At 40.3% G+C, this 24,148-nt stretch overlaps 2 protein-coding genes across 3 annotated transcripts; both read left to right on the top strand.

The window, feature by feature from the left end:
- The first annotated feature begins 2,178 nt into the window (after nucleotides 1-2,178).
- LOC119902230 (pyroglutamyl-peptidase 1-like) lies at nucleotides 2,179-7,154 on the top strand. The gene is made up of 5 exons (XM_038718268.1): nucleotides 2,179-2,333; nucleotides 2,827-2,879; nucleotides 4,779-4,895; nucleotides 5,024-5,256; nucleotides 6,060-7,154. The coding sequence occupies exons 1-5, from the start codon at nucleotides 2,273-2,275 to the stop codon at nucleotides 6,271-6,273; spliced, it is 678 nt and encodes a 225-aa protein (XP_038574196.1). The 5' UTR covers nucleotides 2,179-2,272; the 3' UTR covers nucleotides 6,274-7,154.
- Nucleotides 7,155-8,959: 1,805 nt separating this feature from the next.
- On the top strand, nucleotides 8,960-24,097 carry LOC119902228 (regulator of nonsense transcripts 1-like). 2 transcript variants are annotated; one of them, XM_038718265.1, is made up of 24 exons: nucleotides 8,960-9,328; nucleotides 9,913-10,049; nucleotides 10,844-10,933; nucleotides 11,274-11,441; nucleotides 12,241-12,421; nucleotides 13,062-13,223; nucleotides 13,471-13,555; nucleotides 13,775-13,873; nucleotides 14,400-14,508; nucleotides 15,019-15,178; nucleotides 15,418-15,536; nucleotides 15,897-16,061; nucleotides 16,427-16,541; nucleotides 16,801-16,944; nucleotides 17,072-17,285; nucleotides 17,520-17,637; nucleotides 17,908-18,064; nucleotides 19,119-19,261; nucleotides 19,436-19,610; nucleotides 19,878-19,959; nucleotides 20,207-20,368; nucleotides 20,443-20,732; nucleotides 21,032-21,151; nucleotides 21,561-24,097. In XM_038718265.1, exons 1-23 carry the CDS (start codon nucleotides 9,164-9,166, stop codon nucleotides 21,146-21,148), a joined length of 3,357 nt encoding a protein of 1,118 aa, XP_038574193.1. In that variant the 5' UTR covers nucleotides 8,960-9,163; the 3' UTR covers nucleotides 21,149-21,151; nucleotides 21,561-24,097. The 2 variants fall into 2 exon arrangements, with proteins under 2 accessions (XP_038574193.1, XP_038574194.1); XM_038718266.1 differs by having other exon boundaries at nucleotides 8,961-9,328; nucleotides 20,467-20,732.
- The last annotated feature ends 51 nt before the right edge of the window (nucleotides 24,098-24,148 follow it).

Here is a 24,148-nt window from a genome sequence, read left to right as displayed (position 1 = left end):
GATGTCATAGCATAAAAAAACGCAGGGTCGCCAAAAGAGAGCAGAGACTGGGCGGGGAAGGTGTAAGAGGCGAAGGCTACAGAAAGGAAGAACAGAGGAACAGGCCTTAGAGAAAATATTCTTTCAACTCAGCCTGAGGCAGTTTTAAAAGACTTCAAGAATAGAATAGCTTTAGACAGTGTAACATTTATTCCACAAAAGTATTAACAAAGTGTATATTGTAGCCTACAATTCCATGACAGATACTCCATAGGATCCTTGCTATTCTCAAACTGGAATAGAATAGAATAGATAAGGGTCGGACAAACTATAATCATAATTTGGTTTTAGGCCTATATGTGTTCAAGTTTAAACTGAATTCAATTTTTTGAGATTTATAACACTAACCATGCCAATTCCAGCCAGAATCAATGGTCATATTCAACCCTCACGCCAGACCGAGAGAGAGACCTGAAAGGAAGTGTTACAACATCTTAGAGTGTTCTGAAAGTGTTTCTGGGGAAATTGAGCATGGACTGGAAAAGGGAAGGAAACAGTGACAGTAGAATGAGGAAACCATGTGTTTTCTGTGATTTAAAGTGGAATGTGGAAAGGTTAACATTCTGACATGTCCATCAGTGGCTGCCGAAATACAAACACAGTGTTTTGATAGTTTTAATGGCTGTGTGGCTGGTGGATCTTGAGCTACCCTCATGCAATTCGTTTCAAAATAGGAACACATATTTTTAGTAGCCTAATCATAACAATGAAACACATAGCTGTGTTAAACACATGCAGCCATTTTATTTTTATTAAAATGAAGAAATAAATAATTTAGATTCATGCAGAAGTCTATAAATGATTGATGCACTTCATCCAAGAACATCCATTTTAAAGTGTCTCCTATTTAAATGGCTAGTAGAATAGAATAGAAAATAATAGGGTGTTATAGAATATAATACAATAGAGAGTAAAAGAGACAAATACAGTATACATCCAACATACATTATATAAGGCACTGAGCCTGGTCCTGTGGTGGAAACTGTAGAACACTGATTCCACCCATTTGCTGCGAGGACGTCAGCAGACTGTCTGCATCAGCACCAAAGAGCAGAGAGGGCATCATTAGTTTCTATGGCAACACTGACATAGCAAGTGACGCAAGTGAGATAGAGAGAGAGATAGGTGAATGGGTTGAGGGAGAAGAAGGGGCTGTTAGCAACTGCAGTGCAGGTTGGGTAGGTGGTCGGAGGAGGTGTTACAGTGTGTGTGTGTGTGTGTGTGTGTGTGTGTGTGTGTGATGTGGTTCAGAGGCAGAAATCGGTGTTGATTCTGTAACCAGAAGAGGCACTAACATGAATGAGCAAAAGGTTCTTCCAAGAAAAGAAAAAAAACACCCTATGGAGAGCATATTATCTTCAATATGCCAGTTCGGAGCCACATAGGGTGCAGTGTCCAGAATGTGTGAGTCATTTCGCAACCCAAGGGTGTGGACCACAGAGTGAATGAAAAAATAGAGCTGTTCCTGTAAGGCGATATTAGATTAGCTGTGACAGCAAACAAATTGGCGGGGGAGGCTTGTCCTCTAAACTCAGGTAATGGAGTTTGTCAAAGGTTGTGTAAGATACAATTTGTTCTCAACCAGAGAAGTGTTCTTTGACTTTAAATCTCCTGGGAGAAGCTAACTGTGCATGCATGTTCAGCAACGCCCCGTGTCACGCTGCCACAGTGCTTACATTCACACCTGGGAGCTGCCCAGTAAAACCACTGAGCTACTCCACTGGAGCAGCTGGTTGGGAGTTAAAGGTTCATTTGTGGTCTGTCGCAACTGTTCTTAGTGATTGAGGGGAGGTTGTTGTCTATTCCACTCATAAGACAGCTTTCCTAGCCTTTAATCTGTGAATGCAGTGCAGATGTTTGGTTTTCAGTTTCAGCACACAGGTGGCTTGAATTACATTCTTTTGCATTAAAACAAAAGTATTGAAAGAATCTGTTTTCATTCTCTCCTGCCCGCTTTCCAAAACTGTCTTGTGGTGCAAGGTGAAGAACTACAAAGTATTGAGTACTCTTTTGTCCATTTTATTTTCACTTCTAAATGTTGATTTAAAACGTATTAGTATAGGATAAAGTGCTTTGTGGGTTATGCATTCCCAAACAGTAGATGGCAGTATGATCCATCCAGATTTGGTGTGTCATTTCCTTTCAGCTCTGGGCCAGAAGAAGTCAGACGGCGGTAAGCATAGACAATCCTGTCATTATTGATTGGGATATTTGATCCCCTTATTATAAACCTATGACAATTCTTGTCACAACATCGTGGATAATGGCCAATAAGAAGAAAGTAATTGTAACAGGTGAGAGGTTTTGATTGGTCAGAGGAGTAGGGAGAGACAAATGTGTCTTACATGATTTCTTTATTGTCACTACTGCTCTGTTATGGTAACAGCTCATAGTTTCCTGCTTGTGTCTGGGCTTGTTAAAATGATTTAATGGCTGTGTTTGTATTATAAATATTTAATGACACTGCTAATTAATGCTCTGCAGAGAATAACGTTCATGTCAGGAGAGAAGGGCTTTGTCTGCTGGTTTAGATAAGGAAACAAAGATATGCAGCAGGAGAAGACTGAAACTCCTTAGCAGCTCAACTGTGTGTCACGCGCTGTTGCTACAATTAATGTTTAGCTTGATGCAACCTTTAGACTCCTTTTTTACATTCACCCTTATCCCTTCTGTCCATGACAGATAAGCAACCTCGCTCAGTTTTTTTTTATTAACTTTGCTGCATTGTGTGTCATTGCTGCAGTGAAGAGTCCTGGTTGACAATTTTTGACACTCTTTTCTCTGCAGGTTTTGAGCCTTTTGGGGAACATGCAGTGAACTCCAGCTGGGTGGCAGTACAGGTAACTAAGTAATGCTGTTTTTTGTCCATTTTTGACAAAGGTGCAAGTTAGGGACTTTGGTGTAAGGTGTTTTGGTGTTACCTAAATTCGGCAGTTAAACAGGAAATTGCAATTTATGAGTAGATTTTTTTTGTGGGGAGTCACCTGACTAAGGGGTTGTCATTTAATTTCATTATTTATCGTTGGACTGTAAAGTTCTTTCAAACCGCAACTGCAGTTAAGCTCTATATATAAACTCAGCAACTGTTTTTTATGCTTTTTCAATGAACCATAAACAATCAATGAACATGCACATGTGGAATGGTCGTTGATACACTAACAGCATACAGACATAGGTAATTAAGGTCACAGTTACAAAAACTTAAAACACTAAGGACACCTTTCTACTGACTCTGAAAAACACCAAAAGAAAGATGCACAGGGTCCCTGCTCAGCTGTGTGCCTGTTGCCAGAGCAATAGATCTGTACTGTGATGTGCCTAAGAAGGCACTAAAGGGGTGCAGGAAGGACAGCTAATCATTCTCACAGTGGCAACCCCTGCACAGAACCTCAGGTCCACACAAGATACCTAATGTTACTTTTTATTTTAAGCCCCCTTTTGTTCAGGGACAAATTTTTCCATATGTGTTTCTCACATGCCTGTGAAACTTTGTTCACTTTATGTCTTAGTGAGATCATTCGCTCTCACGGCTTCTCTTACCACTGCTATGCAGACAATACGCAACTCTACCTATCGTTCCCGCCAGACGACCCCACCGTCTTGGCGCGGATCACGGACTGTCTCTCGGACATATCTGCATGGATGAAGGCTTGCTAATGAAGGCTCTATCCACCATAACATCAAACTACAAATCGACTCCTCAACCATCACTCCAACCAGGGTGGTGAGAAAATTGGGTGCCATGATTGATGACCAGCTGTCCTTTTCAGAACATGTTGCTGCTGTCTCTCGGTCATGCCGCTTTGCTCTATACAACATAAGGAAAATCAGGCCCTACCTCACTCAGTATGCCACCCAGCTTTTGGTACAGGCCATGGTTATGTCTCGCCTCGACTATTGCAATGCCCTCCTAGCAGGTCTTCCAGCTTGTGCGGTGAAACCCTTACAAATGGTTCAGAACGCAGCAGCGCGTCTGGTTTTTGATCAGCCCAAAAAGACTCATGTCACTCCATTACTGTGTGACCTCCACTGGCTCCCCGTGGCCTCCAGAATCAGATTCAAGTCACTAGTGCTTACAGAGTGACTACTGGGTCTGCACCCATCTACCTAAACTCCATAATACAAACTTCCGTTCCTTCTTGGCCACTACACTGCTCTGCTATCCCCTCACACAAAGCAATCCCAGTCTTGGCTGCTCTCATCTGTGACACCACGATGGTGGAACGAGCTACCACCATCAGAGCAGGGGCATCCCTCTCTAACTTCAAGAAACTCTTGAAAACTCATCTCTTCCGAGAACACTTCCTCTTATAACACCTCTAACTCCAAGCCTCTAACATGCACTTCCTGTGCTCTTCTTCTTCTATCCCCCTACAATTATCTTGTATTGATTGCACATTTTTTGTTAACGCTTACTTCCTTCCCTAGGTATTTACCCCATTGATGTGATATGAACTATGAGCTGTTACTAGTATTTATTGCTGCTCTTACTAGTATGTATTGTCGGTTGTAGATCTGCATTTGATGCTCTGTTGATGCTTATATGTTGTTCCTCAAATGTAAGTCACTTTGGATAAAAGCGTCTGCCAAATGAGTAAATGTAAATGTAGTAGTTGAATTTTTTTTTATGGTCATACAAATATTAATTAATGTTAACTTTGCTGAAAATAAAAGCAGTTGTTAAAAATCAGAGGATGTTTCGTTTTTTTGCTAAGTATATATGTTTTCTGTGCTCACAGGAACTGGAACGATTGGGGCTGGGTGAAGCAGTAGACCTTCATGTGTGTGAGGTGCCTGTTGAATACCAGGCTGTTCAGATCCTACTGCCATCTTTGTGGAAAGAGCACCAGCCACAGGTATTTAAGAAAATACACTGGAGTTTACAAAAAAACAAAAATTTCCACCATACTATAGCTCCATGAAATGTCGCTAAAATGCCCCAACTAACCTCTACCACCTCTGTCTTTTGGGGTCCTGTGAGCAGTTAGTGGTCCATGTCGGTGTTTCTGGGTTAGCCACCACTGTCACTCTGGAGCAGTGCGGCCACAACAAGGGTTACAAACGCCTGGACAACTGCAGCTTCTGCCCAGCTTCCCAGTGTTGCATGGAGAATGGCCCCGACTGCATACTCTCAGTCCTGGACATGGATACAGTCTGCAAAAGGGTCAATGACTCTGGCCTCGGGGTCACTCTTTCTGTATCTAAGGATGCTGGGAGGTGAGTGATGTTATTTACACATACGGGAAACTTCACACATGCGCACACCCTATAGGAAAAGCACATCTGCTTTTCCTACTGTGACATGTCAGAATGTCTTCTATGAAAAAGGCCTATTTGACCTCCTTTGATTTTATAATGGAATACAAAAAGGAAATACAATAACAATACTATACTGTAGCCTGTGTCTGATTTTATTATTATATTATTGTATGAGTAAGCACATCGAGAGCATTGTAAAATCCTGTGTCAATTTTCTCGTATGTATACACATACATGGCAAATAAAGCTGATTCTGATAAATAAATAGTAAATAGATCAAGTCTGTTTATGATTAGCAGTGAGAAATCACATAATTAATAGTAACAAGTCATTTATCAGTTATTACCACTGATTATATTGCAGTAAATGACAACATAATTCTCTACAATCCGCCAACTAAACATTGGATAGCTTCCTTTTTCATGCCTGTTCTGAATAAGGCCACAAGACATTTAGAAGTTTGGTTTTACATGGACAAAATATATAGAGGTCTGATTTTTTTATATTAATGCAAGTATTGTCTGCTGTATTTTAGTCTGTGGAATTTGGTTTAAGTAAAATTTCTGTCAACATCTTCCACTCTTCCGCTACACTTACCAGTAGACAAAATATTTCTCTCTTTGACATTGAATTATTGCATTTATGCACCATAATTAAGATTGTTTTATGACCAAACTCAATCAGCCAGGGGCACCTACTGTTTTGCAAAGTATAAATGTGACTTTACATAACGTAACATCCATCCTTTGGCTCCCTGGCAGGTATCTGTGTGACTACACCTATTACACCTCTCTGCATCTGGGACAGGGTCGCTCTGCCTTCATCCATGTGCCTCCGCTAGGAAAACCCTACAGCAGCCAGGACCTGGGTAGAGCTCTTCAGGCTGTCATCCAGGAGATGCTGAAACTCCTCGAACTGGATCACAAACACAACGAGCACTGCAGTCACAAGCATGTACAGCAGCACAACCACTAATGACTGACTCCTAACTCGAGGAGACATGTGGAATAAATTCACCAAAATGGGTCGCTGACTTTAGTACGAGGTTAAATCAATGTGACTCCTGAGGCAAGTGAAAGAATAATTGATTTAGTTGCTCAAAAGATTTTAAAAACCTGTGACTAACAGTGCAGGTAGTGATGACTCAACCGTTAGCTCCAGAAATGAACGCCAATGTCAAGAACAGGAACGCTGAAGTCTGAGTTTGAAGTTTTTAAATGTAATATCAGATCCAATTGTAAGCCATGTGTTGTATCTTAAAAATATTGAACCTTTTAGAAGTTTAAAAACAACACCCTGACTACAACATTTGTTTATTTTAGACCTGGTCTAGATCTTTGCATGTGTGGATTTGAATGTGTGTGCAGCAGTAGTGGGCGTCTGTGAGTCTTACAGTAATTGTGTCCTTCTACAATTCTGCCTTTGATCTTCCATGAAGACTGTGATAATAGATGTCAATTCAACAAGTACGGTTGTATTTACATTGTGTCATGTGAAAAGGGGGATTGATGTGATTATGTTAACTTATTATCAGTAATACTAACAAGGTAGTAGCTGCAGGTCATGTGTTGTGACACACTGTGGGAATGTTTACAGACATGCTAAATTTTTAAGCCATAGGCTTCCCCTCACACCTGTGAGTCTGTCCTCACTGTTTTGAAGTCTTCTTGGTACGATTTGGTTGTTGTCTTGGCATCACGCTGTCATTCCCATGTGTTGCTCGTATTTGCACCAGAGAAATGTGATGACTTTGAAATGACGTAAACCTGAACAAATTTAAAGATTTGAATTTACAATGATTTGTTAATCTCAGGGAATATATTGCACATGCAATAAATATGAAGTAATGTGATTAACTGAATGTGTCTGTCCTATGTGAGTAGTACAGCTGGCAAAGCTGTGTATAATTAAAACACAGGCTTATAGTTTTTTTTTAATTGTCAGTCTTCAGTCAGGCGAGAAACGCATTGCGGCAGTTTATGCGCTTGTCACTTACATGACAAGTTGATGTTCCAACACGAAAAGCGTATTAGCTATGCTTCTTATTACCTTTATGACTTTAAAGTTTTTTTTCAATCTCCTGTGGTATAAATATTTTGACCCATAGTAGCAACACAATAATGTAACTTTTTTTTACGGGTGATTCTATTGTTAACATTGCCAAATGGGTTAAGAATTCACATGATTACTATTCACTATTTTACAAAATGTGTTTAAACTACATATCTGTGAAGCAGCAATAGTTTTTAATTGTTATAATGATGGGTGCAGTATCATTTACACTCTGAATGCATTATTTAGCATGAAAATTCCCTCTAGGAAGCAATAACATAAAAGTGCTATAATTTTTTAAGCTTTTAAAGAATTCTTTGAAGGGTTGAAATGAATGAATGAGTGAATAATCCTAAAAGACACTTCTTCGACCTTTCTAATGTCCATATTTTCAATAGACATGCAAATGTTATAATTTTACTTTATGTAGTAATCTCACAAGTCAGCTTTTATCCTGCCAGAGCATTTAATGATTTGTGATCACGGAGGGACCTAGATAGTGAACACTGTGTACTTTGAGACTCACATTTGAAATGTTTGTATCCCCTTTTTAATATGTCTGAAGGTTTCTCACCAAATATGCCACTTGAAAAGGTATTTGGTGGCCCGGTAGACCAATAAAGGCTCGATAAATACCTAAAAAGGCATAGCTGGGCAAGGCAAAAACACTCACAAGATTATGGTGTGAAAGATGGGAAGACTGATAATTTCCAAACACTCTGAGAATCTTTCTTACGTAACCTGCTTGTAACCTGTTTAAGAAACTATCCACTGCCTTGTGATGTGTAGAATTCCAATTAATTCTTTAATACTTTCAGATTCCTTTGACTCTGAGCGAGTTATGGTAAGTAGTACATCATGGTTTGATAGACCTGCTAAACAAGAAAGGATCATGCTTTTACCTGAACATTTAAAATGTATTAATATCTGCTTGACTCAATATTAAGGACTGTATTTATTTAATGTCTCAATATAACTGGTTGGAAACTCTCATGCCAATGCACATTCACTCCTACTCTTTGGCACAGGACCTCTCTTAACCTAGGAAAGTACTGGGATTTAGGATTTCATCAGAGCTGTCTTAACCTGTTAGGAGCTCTGGGCAGAAGGGAAACGAGGACAATGTAACACTTGTGGACATAAAAGAAAACTTTTAATTTAAAATAACAATGATTGTCAAAGTTACTGACTGAAGTGAAGCGTCATAATCTAAAAACTAGCCTAAACTATGTTGTCATATATTGAATTTATACATTTACAAGGTGAATAACTCTGGATCATTTACAGTTCCTTAATCACTGAGCATTGTTGCTGTCAAATAAACTAATTAAAGAATTGAAAATAAAATATCAAAAAAGGTGTATATGCTACATATCTCTTTGACTCAGCTCCCACATTTGTTGCATCTTCATTTCTTAATGGTTAGAAAAATTTGTACCGAAAAGAGTATTCCTTTAAGATTTGCCCTTGATGCATATTAAGCATGTTATTAATAGAGAGCTTTTATGACCAAATCAACTGTCCCACATTTCATTTTGTTCACACAGGCCTATGTTTCCTTCCCTTCCCTCGCTTCCTGCAGGTGACTTCCTGTAGGAGAGAAGTGGTAGTGAGGTAGCAGAGGAAACGAGCGGGGGAGAAGACAAACGGAATGCAGCCATAGTCGAGGATCTTTCTATCTCTCTCCCACCACCAGTGTTTGTCATTTTCTCATCAATACTCTGTCTCCGTTATTCGGTTTCTACTGGAAGAGCAACAGTTTGCGGAGTTTTCGTCGGGACGGGTTAAATACCGGTAATAAGAAGGCAAAAACATGAGTGTCGAGGCGTACGGGCCGAGCTCGCAGACTCTGACGTTCCTCGACACGGAGGAAGCCGAGCTGCTGGGAGCGGACACCCAGGGCTCCGAGTACGACTTCACCGATTTTACCCTGCCGAGCCAGACCCAAGGCCAGACCCAGAGTCAGCTAGACAGCCAGGTGCGTGTGGTTATTCGTGGCAGCTCGGTGTCAAAATATGTCCTCTACTGTGTAGACAAAATGTGAATCAGCCAGTTATCGGCAGCTAACAACATCGCTGACCACCTCCGGTTAGCAGGAATGACGCTTCCATCCGTTACCATGCTTTTATCCCGCAAATATGGGCTAGCATGCTAACGAACTAGCTTTCACAGTTAGCTAGCTGACACAGCTAGCATGTTAGTGCAGGGCTGTATTGCCATACAAACCAAGAGTGCAATGGATTTTTCCAGTGTGGCCAAAAATGCCCATGTTTATATAACGTTATAAATATTAGCACTTGAATGTCCCAACGTTAAATACTTACGGTATGCATACCGTACATACACCACGTTAGATACAGTCAGTGTGATATTGCTGTCAACAGACCGTTTATTGATGTGACAGTAATATATAATCATTGAAGGCTTTATGTATCTCGTTGGCTGTCCAGTTTTTTTCCAAATCGATTCACTGTCTGTGTTCCTTCAATGTTAATTTATCTCACATAATGTTGACATTAACTGACAGTTCTTAGTTCTGGTTCCTTACACCTGTCTCCTCAGGTTAATGGCCCTGACAGCGTGCTGCAGAATGGAGACGACCCTGTGGTAAAAGCCAGTCAGTTGCTGGCAGAGTTGAACTTTGAGGAGGATGAGGAGGACACCTACTACACCAAGGATCTTCCTGTACACGCCTGCAGGTAAAGAACCAGACTAATGTGACTTGTGCCACTTTTCAAATGCCATGACTTCAAAAAAAGAAATCACAGCCACAGACAGAACATATCTATACTCAATGTGCAGGTTTCTGTTCATCTTGCCTGCCTAACTTCAGTGGTTTACTGTCCCTAGTGGGGAACACACTTCTCTACAGCTACTCACTCTACAGATGGCACATAAGCCAAATTGTCAGAACATCTTGTATCATGTCCAGTGTCAACAGTGGTTAATCAGTATTATTGTTACATCATGCTAAGCATGCTAACTAACACTTTGGCTGTCTGCCATTAGTTTGGCTGTGTCTCAACTCCAGTTGAGTATCTCTGACATCCCAGATATTCTCAGTTGCTTATCTTGGTAAGATAACCACTCGGTTTGTTTCTCTAAAAATGTATGTATGTTTTTAATACTTTTTGCTGAAAATTGGGTTTGGAAACAAAGTTTGTTGGATAGAGAATGAGGGCCTTAATTTAACAGATATGCCCCCTCCATTCCAGTATTGTATAAACTTTGATGCCCATCAGCAACATAAAGTTTGATTTGGGGTTTAGGCATGCAGCTAGATTATCCATCAGTCCATCAATGGGACAGCTATAAATGCAATAAGATGGGACTGCCACCTCACTGTCATTTTAGTTGCATTAGTAAAACAGAGATCCTGTGGTATAATCCTAAAGACAATTTATGACAAGTTATGTTTTCTTGTTTCAGTCTCTAATATTAGATTTTAAACAGACTCAAGGTCTTAAGAGTAATGTTGTGTAATCTTTTTTAGTTACTGTGGGATTCATGATCCAGCCTGTGTGGTCTACTGCAACACCAGCAAGAAGTGGTTTTGTAATGGCCGTGGAAACACATCAGGCAGGTAATATACAGTGACTCATCAGCTTTTGATTGACCTCCCCATCCGTTGGTGTACTTTGCTAAATGAACTAGGAGAGAATCATGTTACAGGTTCAGTATCATCATAGCGGGAGCATAATACACTGTAATAATGAATCTTTGTTGTGTTCAGAAGCTGTTGGGTTATGGAGTTAAAAACATACTTTTAAAGAATTATGTTTACTGACACACCTATCACTTTGTATTTCTTTGGTCATCGGTTTAAATAATTTCTCCTCCAATAAAATAAGAATACACCCTCACCTTATACACTTTGCATTTCCTCCTCCTGGTGTATTAATTGTCATTCTCTTCACGTTCAGCCACATTGTAAACCACCTGGTGAGAGCAAAGTCCAAGGAGGTGACCCTGCATAAAGATGGCCCTCTGGGGGAAACAGTACTGGAGTGCTACAACTGTGGCTGCCGCAATGTCTTCCTTCTCGGCTTCATCCCTGCTAAAGCCGACTCAGTAGTGGTGTTACTGTGCAGGTAATGGCGCTTTAATGTAGCTGACCTAATGTGCATTCTGACCTTCCTGCTGATGAGGGCAATTAGATGAAATGGTATGAAAATTTCATATCACGATTATAGTGATCAAAATGATCAAGGTTATCGGTATTATCATGGTATTGTTAAAATGTGAAACATTTGAAACATATGAAAACCATATCAAATGTGCATTATATTAAATATGTTTTGTAATTATATATTAGTATATTAGTAAATGCAGTGACCCCATGCACAATTTACATAAATACAAATAAGTCTCGGATAGAGTCTGCAGGCACATGACGGGTACAACAGCAGAACAAGGTGTATTGTTTTTACAAGAGCAGCTAACACTGAGAACTTTACAGGCTGTTAGCAGTCAGACAGACAAACAAAAGCCAAAAGTAAACTTATCCTGCATTTGCTACAAGGCAATTTTCTTTGATCAAGTTTCCCTCAGCACAAACCAAAATACGACCAGACTTCAGACAGGCTGAAAAATCTCTACAGCACTGTCTTCCGCCATGTCAATGAATCCAAACAAACCCATGTTGCATGCTGCGCACGCACGCCTTCGTCTGGGAGACTGTTGCTAACTTTGGTTGATGCTGGACAGTATGTACTGTGAGTTTTTTCAAACCGTGGTTATCATGATAAATAAAATGTGACTGGAAAGACTGTCAGGAATTTTACCATGGTTTATTATTAGACTGGTAACTGTTTCATCCCTAAGAGCAATCTAAGAGAATACGGAATTACAAAGTTATTGTTTGACATTTATGTTTTGGTTATAACACAGGCAGCCATGTGCCAGTCAAAGCAGCCTGAAGGACATCAACTGGGACAGCTCACAGTGGCAGCCTCTCATCCAGGACCGCTGCTTCCTGTCCTGGCTCGTCAAAATCCCTTCAGAGCAGGAGCAACTCAGGGCTCGTCAGATCACCGCCCAGCAGATCAACAAGCTGGAGGAACTGTGGAAGGTACTGTCAATGCAAGTGTCCTTGCATATACTCATCATTGTCCTATGTAAATATTCTAAACCCACATAACTTGAATTTGAGCATGGGTAGGGCTTATCTGTTACCTAGATATATTCATACAGTTGAGTGTGATGCAAATTGCTTTACTGCATGTTTGAGGTATTTGGTTCGGTACAGTATCAGTCTCCAGCCTTTGTATCAAGTTTTTGTTTTATAGTTTCCTGTTGTATACAATGTCACATATACCTTGCAGTTATTTTGTGTATTTCTTTTCTATGTGCTCATGTTTTACAGCAGACATAGTATGAAAAGCACAGGTACTAAAACCTTAATGATGGCTCTGTTGTGTTCAAGTGTTTCAATAAGCCCTGACAGTGAGGCAGCATGAACAATACCAGGAGCCTGAAGGGAAACCGCTAAAAATGGAATTCAGCCATCATTTATTATAATATTTACATTTGTGCTCTGTCTACTGTGACTTGTCACATGTCTTTTGTGAAAAAGGCACATTGTCTGAATCTCTCTAATTTCGAATTTAGGCGATATTAGCAAATTGATAGAAAATCCTCAACACTAGTAGCACTCTGTTTTGATTTTCTGCATTTTAATCTTTCTCTCATCCTGTGTGTGTTCCTGGCAGGAAAATCCTACTGCGACGTTGGAGGACCTGGAGAAGCCTGGTGTGGATGAGGAGCCACAACATGTGCTGCTTCGCTATGAGGATGCTTACCAGTACCAGAACATTTTTGGTCCTCTTGTGAAGCTGGAGGCCGACTATGATAAGAAACTCAAAGAGTCCCAGGTAAAGAAAAAAACTGTGGAAAAACCCTTTGTTGTATTGTTGTAACAAACAAGGCTATCAAAATACTCACTAAGTAGTTTTGTGTTTTAACAAACTGATTTAGTGAAATTCAGTTTATTCTTTAAAGCTGGAGATGAAAGAAATTAAGCTGTTACAATCATGTTTATTTTGTCTGTCATAATTTTGACTTTAGAACAGTTTCTACTGCCATTTAAATATTAGATGTTTTAATGTTGTTTCCAAACAGACTCAAGACAACATTACGGTCAGGTGGGACTTAGGCCTGAATAAAAAGAGGATTGCTTATTTCTCTCTTCCCAAGACAGACTCAGGTATTTATCTGGAGTTGCTTTAAGTTTATCATCATTTGTAATATTATCCTGTGACAAGTGACAAAACAACATTGACATTTCAATGTCATTTAAATATTTCTATGTGTGGCTTTCACTGACAATTGTGTAACATTTAATAATAAATATAAAAATAAAATGTATCTTTGTTTTATAATGAATTTTAAATTGTGCCTCTTTTCTTATCTGCTCTCCTTCTAGACATGCGACTGATGCAGGGAGATGAAATTTGCCTCAGGTACAAGGGAGACCTGGCCCCTCCATGGAAAGGCATTGGACATGTTATCAAAGTCCCTGATAGTATCCTTGTGACTGTTACAATCGACAGACTGTGTCTAACAGGAAACCACATTTTGCCTATTTTCTGTAATTCATACATTTATAACTGTTGCCAATGTTTGTCATCTTAATATTAATTAAGTTGAGCTTCACATTAACACTGTATCAGTAAAATTAGTTTTTCATAACATCTAGTGGCAGCTGTAGGATATGCAAACTTGTGTCTTTCTCTACAGGCCCCATTGGTTTTGAAAGCAAATTCTGTATTTAAATTTTGCTTATACAGCTTAGCACCTGTTTGTTAACTGATACAGAAGCTCTTTGTTCCTCACAAATGTGGCACTGATGTTCAGCTGGGTTTTGATCAAACAAAACAAAGTGCCGAGGCTTTACCTGTTTATAAAGCTTGAAATGTCAGCAGCCGTTTAGGTAGTAAGGGATAACTAACTGGTATTGGTCATCAACACTTTACACAGTAAATGAAATCATTATTAAATAAAGCACATTAGTAACTACAGTACAATTCTTCCTTGACTTACTGTACCAGACTACGGTGATGAGATTGCCATAGAGCTACGGAGCAGTGCGGGGGCTCCAGTGGAGATCCCACACAACTTTCAGGTTGACTTTGTGTGGAAGTCCACTTCCTTTGACAGGTATTCGCAAGAAAACACACTCTTGTCTCTTCCTGCAATACGTTTGAAAACAAGTCCTGAAACACAACTTTATGTATCAGTTACGATGAGCTCATCTTTAGTTGAAAATTCTTTCTTTTTTTTTTTATGTCGGAGCATCAGTCAATCAATTGGTTAAAGTGAGAGTATACATACACATCACAATATTCCCTCCTTGAACTGAAAGGCTACGTTATGTATTAATCTATGCATATTCAGTGAAAGGTGACCTTTCTAAAGAGGTTTTTCTATTTCATTACAGTTTGAATCTCAAAGTCTGGTGTATGAATCTTTTTAATGTAAAATGAATCACTTTCCTGTGTGTCAAATGTAATATTTTACACACTGTGATGAAACAACTTCTTATAAAAAGCAAATTAATACATTCATGTTGTCAATGATGGTCCCCATCGGTGGAATAATTTTGACAACGGCTTTCTCCTGAATGCTAGTTTAGAACTTTATCTCCTTATTCTTGTCTTCATCGTGCAGGATGCAGAGTGCCCTGAAGACATTTGCTGTGGATGAGACTTCAGTGTCCGGTTACATCTACCACAAACTGCTGGGACATGAGGTAGAGGATGTTGTCATCAAGTGTCAGCTGCCCAAACGCTTCACCGCTCAAGGCCTGCCTGACCTTAACCACTCACAGGTGAGTTAGAGACTTGGGGGGAAAAAATCTGTAGTGTCAGTGAGAGAGTTATACCCAACCTACCTTACAGATCACACAAAAATCATGACCGATATCTTACAGTCTTAGTTTGCCTCCACTCTCTGAGTGGTAGCTTGACACAAGGGAAAAGGAGTATAATTCTTGTATAATGACTATATGAAGCATTTTTTGGCGTTGTGCCTCCAGGGCTCACATGTATATGGTTTGTTGTGATGCAGGTGTATGCTGTGAAGACAGTGTTACAGCGTCCCCTGAGTCTGATCCAGGGTCCTCCTGGCACAGGAAAGACGGTAACCTCAGCAACCATAGTCTATCACCTGGCTAGACAGGGCAACGGGTAAGACGCATACAAATACTCTTTGTATTACTTTGTCTGTATTTTCTAAAAAATACAGGTGCTATGATAAAAATTACCATAACTATATGTGACTGTTTACATGTGCATCTCAAAAATTTTTATTTTATTTTACTGAGAGATTAAAGGCTCAGGAAACCTTTTGCAGGTGTTTTGAGTTAATTAGCTGAACAATATTCAATTTTTTTAAGATGCACCTGTACTCTCATTCCTTTCGTTGACTGGTATTTTATTAATTCTAATAAATGTAAACATGTCTTGATCATCTGAGGGTGTTCTTAAAGATTGGCTTGGCTCTGTGTTAAGGTTCTTAAGAAAGTATTGTAACTTCTGTCCCTCCAGTCCAGTGCTGGTGTGTGCTCCCAGTAACATTGCTGTCGACCAGCTTACAGAGAAGATCCACCAGACAGGCCTCAAGGTGGTGAGGCTGTGTGCCAAGAGCAGGGAGGCCATCGACTCGCCTGTGTCCTTCCTGGCTCTGCACAACCAGACCCGTAACATGGACAGGTAACACATTACTGGCTATGATTAATAATACATTCCAAAAGTAACTTTTTATAAGGCTTGTTTGTGTGTGCAGTGAGTATTAAAATAAGCAGACATGTTTTTCCTTGAATATACGGTATATATCAGTCTACAAAAAAATGTCTTTGAAAAACAAGAAGGTGTCTGTCTCAAAAATAATAAATATCTTAAATAGGAGGAGGATGTCCTGTAAGGGTTGGGTTGGGTTTGGGCTAATATTGTATAGCCAGGAAATACAAATATGATCATTAGTGGCTTGAAGTGAGTCCAAACCCCTCAGTAATACAGCCTTTACTCACGAGAACACCATTAAACTCCCATTGTATTGAAATGGTTCATACCTGCAGTATGCCAGAACTTCAGAAGCTCCAACAGCTGAAGGACGAGACTGGAGAGCTGTCCTCCTCAGATGAGAAGCGCTACAGAGCGCTGAGACGCACTGCTGAGAGGGAGCTGCTTATGGTATGAAGACTGGTGTTACTGAACAAGTGCTACTAAATATTTATTGTTGTATTGTTATTATTATTGTTTCTGTTTGTGACTTAGATGTAATGGTAATTTTCAAGTTCACAACCTTATGGTTTTATGAACTGAAAAGAGTTTGTGTCATGGTAATGTAAAAAAAAAAACCTTCAAAAGTAAAAGAAATAGCAATGTTTTGCAACTGGTAAGATTTCATTTTTCGTAAACATGTCTGCTTTATTCCTTTGCTCTTTCCCAGAATGCAGATGTGATCTGCTGTACCTGTGTTGGGGCGGGGGATCCTCGTCTGGCCAAGATGCAGTTCCGCTCAATCCTGATCGATGAGAGCACCCAGGCCACCGAACCAGAGTGCATGGTGCCTGTTGTCCTGGGAGCCAAACAGGTAGGAGCGTCATGAGTGGAAACACATCTGTATCATTCTGTGGCATCAGCTATTTGCTGTCATTCCCCAGTTGTGGAGTCTATGGTGTCTAATATATATTTGCATCTGGGTTTTTTTTTTCCTGTAGTTGATTCTGGTGGGTGATCATTGCCAGCTGGGCCCTGTGGTGATGTGTAAGAAGGCAGCTAAAGCAGGTCTGTCCCAGTCTCTGTTTGAGCGTCTGGTGGTTTTGGGGATCCGGCCCATCCGTCTGCAGGTCCAGTACCGCATGCACCCAGCCCTCAGTGCCTTCCCCTCCAACATCTTCTATGAGGGCTCTCTGCAGAACGGAGTCACTGCTGGTAAGATGAAAAGAAACTATTTTTGTGATGCTCAATTGCTTGGCTTTCCCTTTTTAGCCACTTAAAGCGTTTGAACCTGCCCACTAAATTCCTGCCCAGGCACAGCTAGATGCTGTGAATGTAACACGATGCTGCTCCCTTACATGCCCTTGACTGCTTACCATTATCATCATTATCATTCAACATCAGCTGCCCTCGTCCTGAGTCATATCTGTTTGTTTGCCTCTTCTACAGCGGACCGTGTGAAGAAAGGATTTGACTTCCAGTGGCCGCAGCCTGACAAGCCTATGTTCTTTTATGTCACCCAAGGCCAAGAGGAAATTGCCAGCTCTGGAACATCCTATCTCAACAGGTTTCACATTTCTTCAGAATTATGTTCACCCAGTATTTATGTTTGTCCTGCAATATATTTAGCAGTATACATGAAAATAGCTAATGATTTAATATTCATCAGTTCTTTTCTAACTCAAAATTTTTCAAGCCTTAGCTTATACACATGCTCAGGTGGCACTTTAAAGTGGTTAGGTGTAACATCACTTTCTGTACAGTATTTCAGTCAAGCATAACTAGTTTCTACCCCATGTCAAATTATATAAAATGCAATCACTGTTTTTCTCTGCAGGACTGAGGCAGCCAATGTGGAGAAAATAACCACAAGGTTACTGAAGGCTGGAGCAAAACCCGATCAGATTGGCATCATTACGCCCTATGAGGGACAGAGGTCCTACCTGGTCCAGTACATGCAGTTCAGTGGCTCCCTCCATACCAAACTCTACCAGGTACAGTTGCAAATATTTTTGCAGGTTAAATGTTGTATTGTGCACTGCATCAGAAAAATGGATCACAATCATTTAAACTAACATAAATAAACGGAGCGGACCAGAATCAGCTGAAATAAAGTCGATCAAAATCAGACCCATTCTCTACTTTAATGTGTTTTGTCCACCTCGGCCTGCTGTTGTTGCCCTGCAGTGCAAGCATTTGTCTCCATATGTGAGTGGAAGCTAGAGTGTGTGAATGTGACTTATTATAAGTTTGAATTCTAGTCAAGTTTGTAAAATACAGATTCACTGAGCTCCGACTCTCCAATACAGTTTTTAACAAAGAGCAGTGTACAAAACTGTTAGCAGCTTCCCAATTTTAGCGGGCGCTGACCGTCACTTTCTTTGGTTAAAATGATGGAAGTCGCCGCTTGCAGGTCATCTGCTGCTGTTAATTACCATTAATTCTGTGTGTAACTTGATGACGGGCTGAAATTAAAGTTGTCTGTCAGTATTGTGTGCCTCCTGTGAGGTGGTGTCTGTAGATTTTTGTTGTGTCAGGGAAGAACCTCCACTCTCTAACACCGCTGTATAACTGAATGTAGACTATTGTTTTTGTAGGTCTGACAGCTCCAACAGAGTGATATGTCTTCTTCTCTCTAGCTCTTAATTGTTTTGATGGAGGACCTTCAATATTTGGATGAAGTAGCTCATGAGAAATAAGGTGTGCCAAATTTAGTCGGCCACAGATGTTGTTTTAATGTGCCGAATATATATTTAATCAGCATTGCATTTATATTCTGCTGCTATATAAATATACGTATCAGATCGGACTCTGTTTTGGCAGAAACACAATATTAAATGATTCCAGGGCAAAAAGAAAACCTGGATCAAGACATCCCTGATTTTATGTTTAGGCTAGGAGAAGGTTGAAATGGCTCTAAAAACCTATTGTCTGTAGCCATTTACATTAAACAATATCACATTTGTGAAAAACGCACAACCAAATTATTACGATTAGTAAATATATCAGACAGTTTTTTCCACTGATTTCTCTTCATTCTTTCTGTAGGAGGTGGAAATAGCCAGTGTGGATGCCTTTCAAGGCAGAGAGAAGGACTTCATCATCCTGTCCTGTGTGAGGGCCAATGAGCACCAGGGCATCGGCTTCCTCAACGATCCCAGGCGTCTCAATGTGGCACTCACTAGGGCCAGGTAAAACTACACAAAGTAAAATTGCACCAGTTCACTCTGCAGAACCTTTTTGAATTATTGAGTTCAGGTTCTCCCAAGTAATTATTGTGATAAGTTGATGTTATCACTGGTATTACTACGCATCCTTAATTATAACTTTTAGTCATTAAGTCATCATCTGCTTATGTCACATAGGTATGGTGTGATCATTGTGGGAAACCCCAAGGCCCTGTCTAAGCAGCCTCTGTGGAACCACCTGTTGAACTACTACAAGGAGCAGAAGGTCCTGGTCGAAGGCCCCCTTAATAACCTGAGAGAGAGCCTCATGCAGTTCAGCAAGCCCCGCAAGCTAGTCAACACCATCAACCCTGTGAGTTTAGAGTGTGTGGGTGTTTGTTTGTTTTACATACACGGTAGATATAGAATGCTGAAATCAGGGTTTCTTAACTGGGTCATGAATATGTTATTTTCCGGTGGGGCATGTGAAGGATTTAGGATGCAATTCAACATTTACTCAAGCATCTAGGACAAGTAGTAGAACGAAAACAGGGTAATAAATCAGTGTACATGCAAGAAATAACGAGGCTTATCCTAAAAACACTGGAAATAGCATTTAGCTTGTCGTTTTGTTTTGCAGGGGGGTCGATTCATGAGCACGGCCATGTATGATGCCAGGGAGGCCCTCATTCCTGGATCTGTGTATGACCGCAGCAGCAATGGTGGGAAATGTTAAACAACACAGTCATTTTTATTTCAACTGTTACACAATTTCTTACTAATTTCAAAAGGACATGTACTGTATCTGCTTTGGTAGTTTTGAAAACAGATTGAATGTTCTTACTAAATTTTCTCAAATAGAAAAACAAGAGCCACATGTACTGTGGTGTGTGGCAAAACTAGCTCTGCTGCATACTGCCAAATCATTTTAAAGGAAGTTAAATTAACTTGTACTTCTTTCCACAACAGGGCGTACATCCAATATGTATTTCCAGACCCATGACCAGATTGGTATGATTGGCACAGGCCCCAGTCCCATGACTTCCCTGAACATCCCCATCCCCTTTAACCTCGTGATGCCCCCCATACCTCCACCTGGGTACATGGGACAGGTCAATGGACCCACATCAGGTGAGTAAGACATAGAACTGTAGAGCTAAGTGTGTTGTTCAGTTAAAGCTGCTATAAGACGCTTGTCTCTACAGTGATACGTGACATTTTACCTCCAGGCCGTGGTGGAGGTATGAAAGGCAAGGGAGGCAGTGGAGGAGGAGGAGGAGGAGGAGGAGGGACTCGAGGTGGCCGTCAAAGAAACCGCAGCAACCACAGCGGAGGCAATGGAGGAGCAGACCGCAGTCACATGAGTGGCAGCCAGGCCAGCCAGGACCTGGGCTCACAGCCCTTCTCCCAGGGACCTCTGACGCAGGGCTACATCAACATGAGCCAGCCATCACAGATGAGCCAGGCTGGGCTCTCCCAGCCCGAACTCTCACAGGTTTGTTGACTGTCAACTGTCATCCACTGTGAATAAATCTTATCAATGTAGTATTTAAGAGATTTTATGAAATGCTAAGTAGGTGAACTTTATGAAACAAGCTGTTTGTAGTCTGTTTATTTATAGCAATTAGTACCCAGTGCCAGGGCTGTTAACACACATATTCCAAGTGTTCGTCCAGGTTTCCTCTTCAAGTAGATTTCATCTTGTCTAAACTCACTTATTCCTGTTCTGCCTGGAAAGAAATGAAGGAATAACTGTTTACTGGCCTCTTTCACTTTATGTTTGTCCCATTATAGGACAGTTACCTAGGAGATGAGTTCAAGTCCCAGATTGATGTGGCTTTGTCCCAGGACTCCACCTACCAGGGGGAGCGGGCCTACCAACACGGTGTGACTGGACTGTCCCAGTACTAGACTGTAAGTAATTTACTGTTGAAGATGACTCATTGAAATTAAAGGAATAATTTGACATATTTTTTTTAAAAAAGTTATTCACTGAAAGAGAACATTAATACAACGTGTGATCAGGCTGCTGCAACAGTGAAATTTCCCTTTGTGAACAAAAAATAACTCTGTGTGTGTGTGTTAGCTTAGCATAAAGACTGGAAACATAGGGAAATGGCTACCCTTGCTCTGTCCAAAATTAATCAAATCTGTTTCCCTCCGTTTTCAGTTTGTGTGCTAAGCTAAGCTAATCGATTGCTAGACGTGCATGAGAGTGGTATTAATGTTCTAATCTAACTCTGCAAGAAAGGGAATAAGCACATTTCCTAAAGCATGGAACTATTGTAAAAGTAAATCTTTTATATTTGTCTTTGTCTTACAGGTTGCTGGAAAGGAGCTAGGCCTGTGTGAAGCTTAGTTCATTGGTATTTTAATCTGGGTAATAACAAAAAAGAACAAACATGGATACCCGTTTTCCACTGCTACAACCGAAGCACCACTGTGTGAAAGTAACAGGAGAGAGACCGTGAGAAACCAACCAATCACAAGAGTGAGAGCAAAGATGGGAATAGAGCTGGACAGGAAGCGAGCAAGAGAAGAGAGAGTGGGAGGCTGGTGGAGGAGAGAAGGCACTGCTGCTCTCACGCGAAGACATGGCGAAGGAGAAAAGCTGTCGTTGACAGAGCGGCGCAGTTAGAGAGGCGAGACCTTTGACAGGTCAAGGAAGGTGGAAGGTCCAAATGATTCTGGATGGGGGAAGGGGCAGGGGGTGACTGTGTCATCTTGTCCCTCTTGTGGCCCTGAACCCTCGTGGGCTCTCCAGGCGGTATGGTTGGGAATCTTGCTCCAAAAGTTGAGAAAGATGGAGAAGAGGTGTCTCTCACAAACGTCCTCCAAGCTAACTCAACAGGACATCTTCTGCGACTTGGAGCGAAACAGAGGGAGAGAGGAAACAAAAGGGGACACAACTCTTGAAGCAGTTGATATGGCAACTTTTTTAAACTCAAAGCTTGAATTGAGGCTCTGCATTTGGTCACAACTAAGCATCCAGGAGAGAAGAGTGTGAAAACACTGTCTGGCTATTTAAGTGAACTCAAAAGTGCTTGTGGTGTTGTGATTGAAAGGATTACATAGCCACGGATCATTCGCTTTTCTTTCTCAGCTTTGAGTTGGAAAGTTTTCTAAATAATGGCTGTTTTCATTGAGGTTCTCAGTGATGTAAGCTGCCATAGTTGGCCGTCTTTCTCAAGGTGGTCTGCAAAGAAGAAGTGGTGGAATTAAAAATATAAACGTAAAAAAAAAACATCTTTGTCTCCAGATCTGAGGAGTTGGGCTCCAAAGGTCTGAACGTAAGGAGACAATTTTGTTTTTGTTCTTCTAAATGTATCTTTTTAGTAGTGAAGCTGAACACCATAGCCAGCTTGTAACTGAATGAAGCTGTCGTTCTCTTCTGCTGAACCCTGAAGCCACTAAAGCTAGCGGATAGGGACCATCTTGAGCATATGTAGCGAAACGCATCAAATAAGCCAAATCAAGAAGGCAGTAATTTCCCAAAGACCCTTCTCCAAAAGTCAGACGTAAAATATCATGCATACAATGAGATTATTTATGTACACTTGAAGCACCTCAGTGTACAGTAAAGTGACGCAAGAGATCACTTTTATAAGAGAAATCATGAGCTTGAGTTTTCATCGAGTACCTGACACGACTACTCACTATGAAGAAGGATGAAAATTTCTAAGACCCCATGTTTGATCATAAATTTCAATGGGTTAGACTGGTGGAAAATGTTTTCACATTTTAGAAAGCCTACTGATTACAGATTGGGAGGTTACATGTTGTATATGCTGCGTGTGCACTGTGAAATTTGAAGACCTTTAAATTTATTAAGACACGATGATCCAAGTATAACGTTTATGTAAGTAGGACTCGAGTCCAGAGATTGCCATGTTTTGTTCCTTGTTTTTTTCTTTCTTTTGTCCTTTTTTTTGTCCTAAAGTCTTCAAAGAAAAGTGAAACTGTCAAAAATAGTTGTCATGTTGAGGACAGAGCAGTTAGTTTGTTCTGTGACTTAAGTAAACCTCTGTGTACTTTGTGTCTTGGTTTTAGTGATCTGTATGTGGTTTCTTGCTTTAGATGGACACTAAAGTTTCCATGCAGCAGTTTCTCATACTCTTCCGAGGTGTACTACCTCTACTTTCCTTTAACAACTTTTGTTTTAATGTCATCGAAATGCATGAATTGAACTTGTTTAATAACCTGTCACAAATGCTTGTTTGAGCAGTTGTTAAAAAGTGCTCAGACTTACAGAGAAAAGAAGCCCACCTCAAGAGTTTGTGTTTCTAATAAGCGATTTCCCATATTCTAAAATGATGAATTACTAACCAACCCAGGTCAGATTTTGGCTGGTGCCGGTGGTTCATCTTACTGTACAGGGAATCAAAATAATTTTTTAAATATAAATTGTCTGTAGATTATCTGTTTTGCTCTCTGAATGTATGTTGCATCTTATCTGGATAAGATCATCATTATTAACCAGATTCATAACCATTCATTTGACATTTTTAGTCTAACTTTAAAAATTGTGGTGCACTTAAAAAAAAAAAAAAAAAAAGAAAGAAAGAAAAGAACAAAATTACCAATAAATGACAACCACATCCTTTACCAGCACACACATAAAGTAGTTTTTACCCGCCTTATGACTAGAGGGTAACGTTTTGTTTTCGCATCTTCGTTTGGCTTATTGCTTTTTATAACAGGACTGAAATGAGAGGTTCTGTGTTGGCGACCTGACTGCGCCATTTTCTTTGACTTCCCGCTGATTGATGTTATTAATATAAAGTTATGCTCACAAAGATTATCCTGTTTTTGATAATGTTGGAAAATTAAACTTTGCTTCTTTTTGCTCCTTCAACTTGACTTCACTGTTTTGTCTTTTTTCCCCATTACTAATTTTGCAGATGGATTGAC

The sequence above is a fragment of the Micropterus salmoides genome, unplaced genomic scaffold, assembly GCF_014851395.1.
Source record: "Micropterus salmoides isolate LMB-PRFRI ecotype aquatic unplaced genomic scaffold, ASM1485139v1 Ms_hic_scaffold_14, whole genome shotgun sequence".
Taxonomy (NCBI): Eukaryota; Metazoa; Chordata; class Actinopteri; order Centrarchiformes; family Centrarchidae; genus Micropterus; species Micropterus salmoides.
Note: the sequence above shows the minus strand (reverse complement) of the source record. Positions and strands in the feature narration are given on the sequence as shown.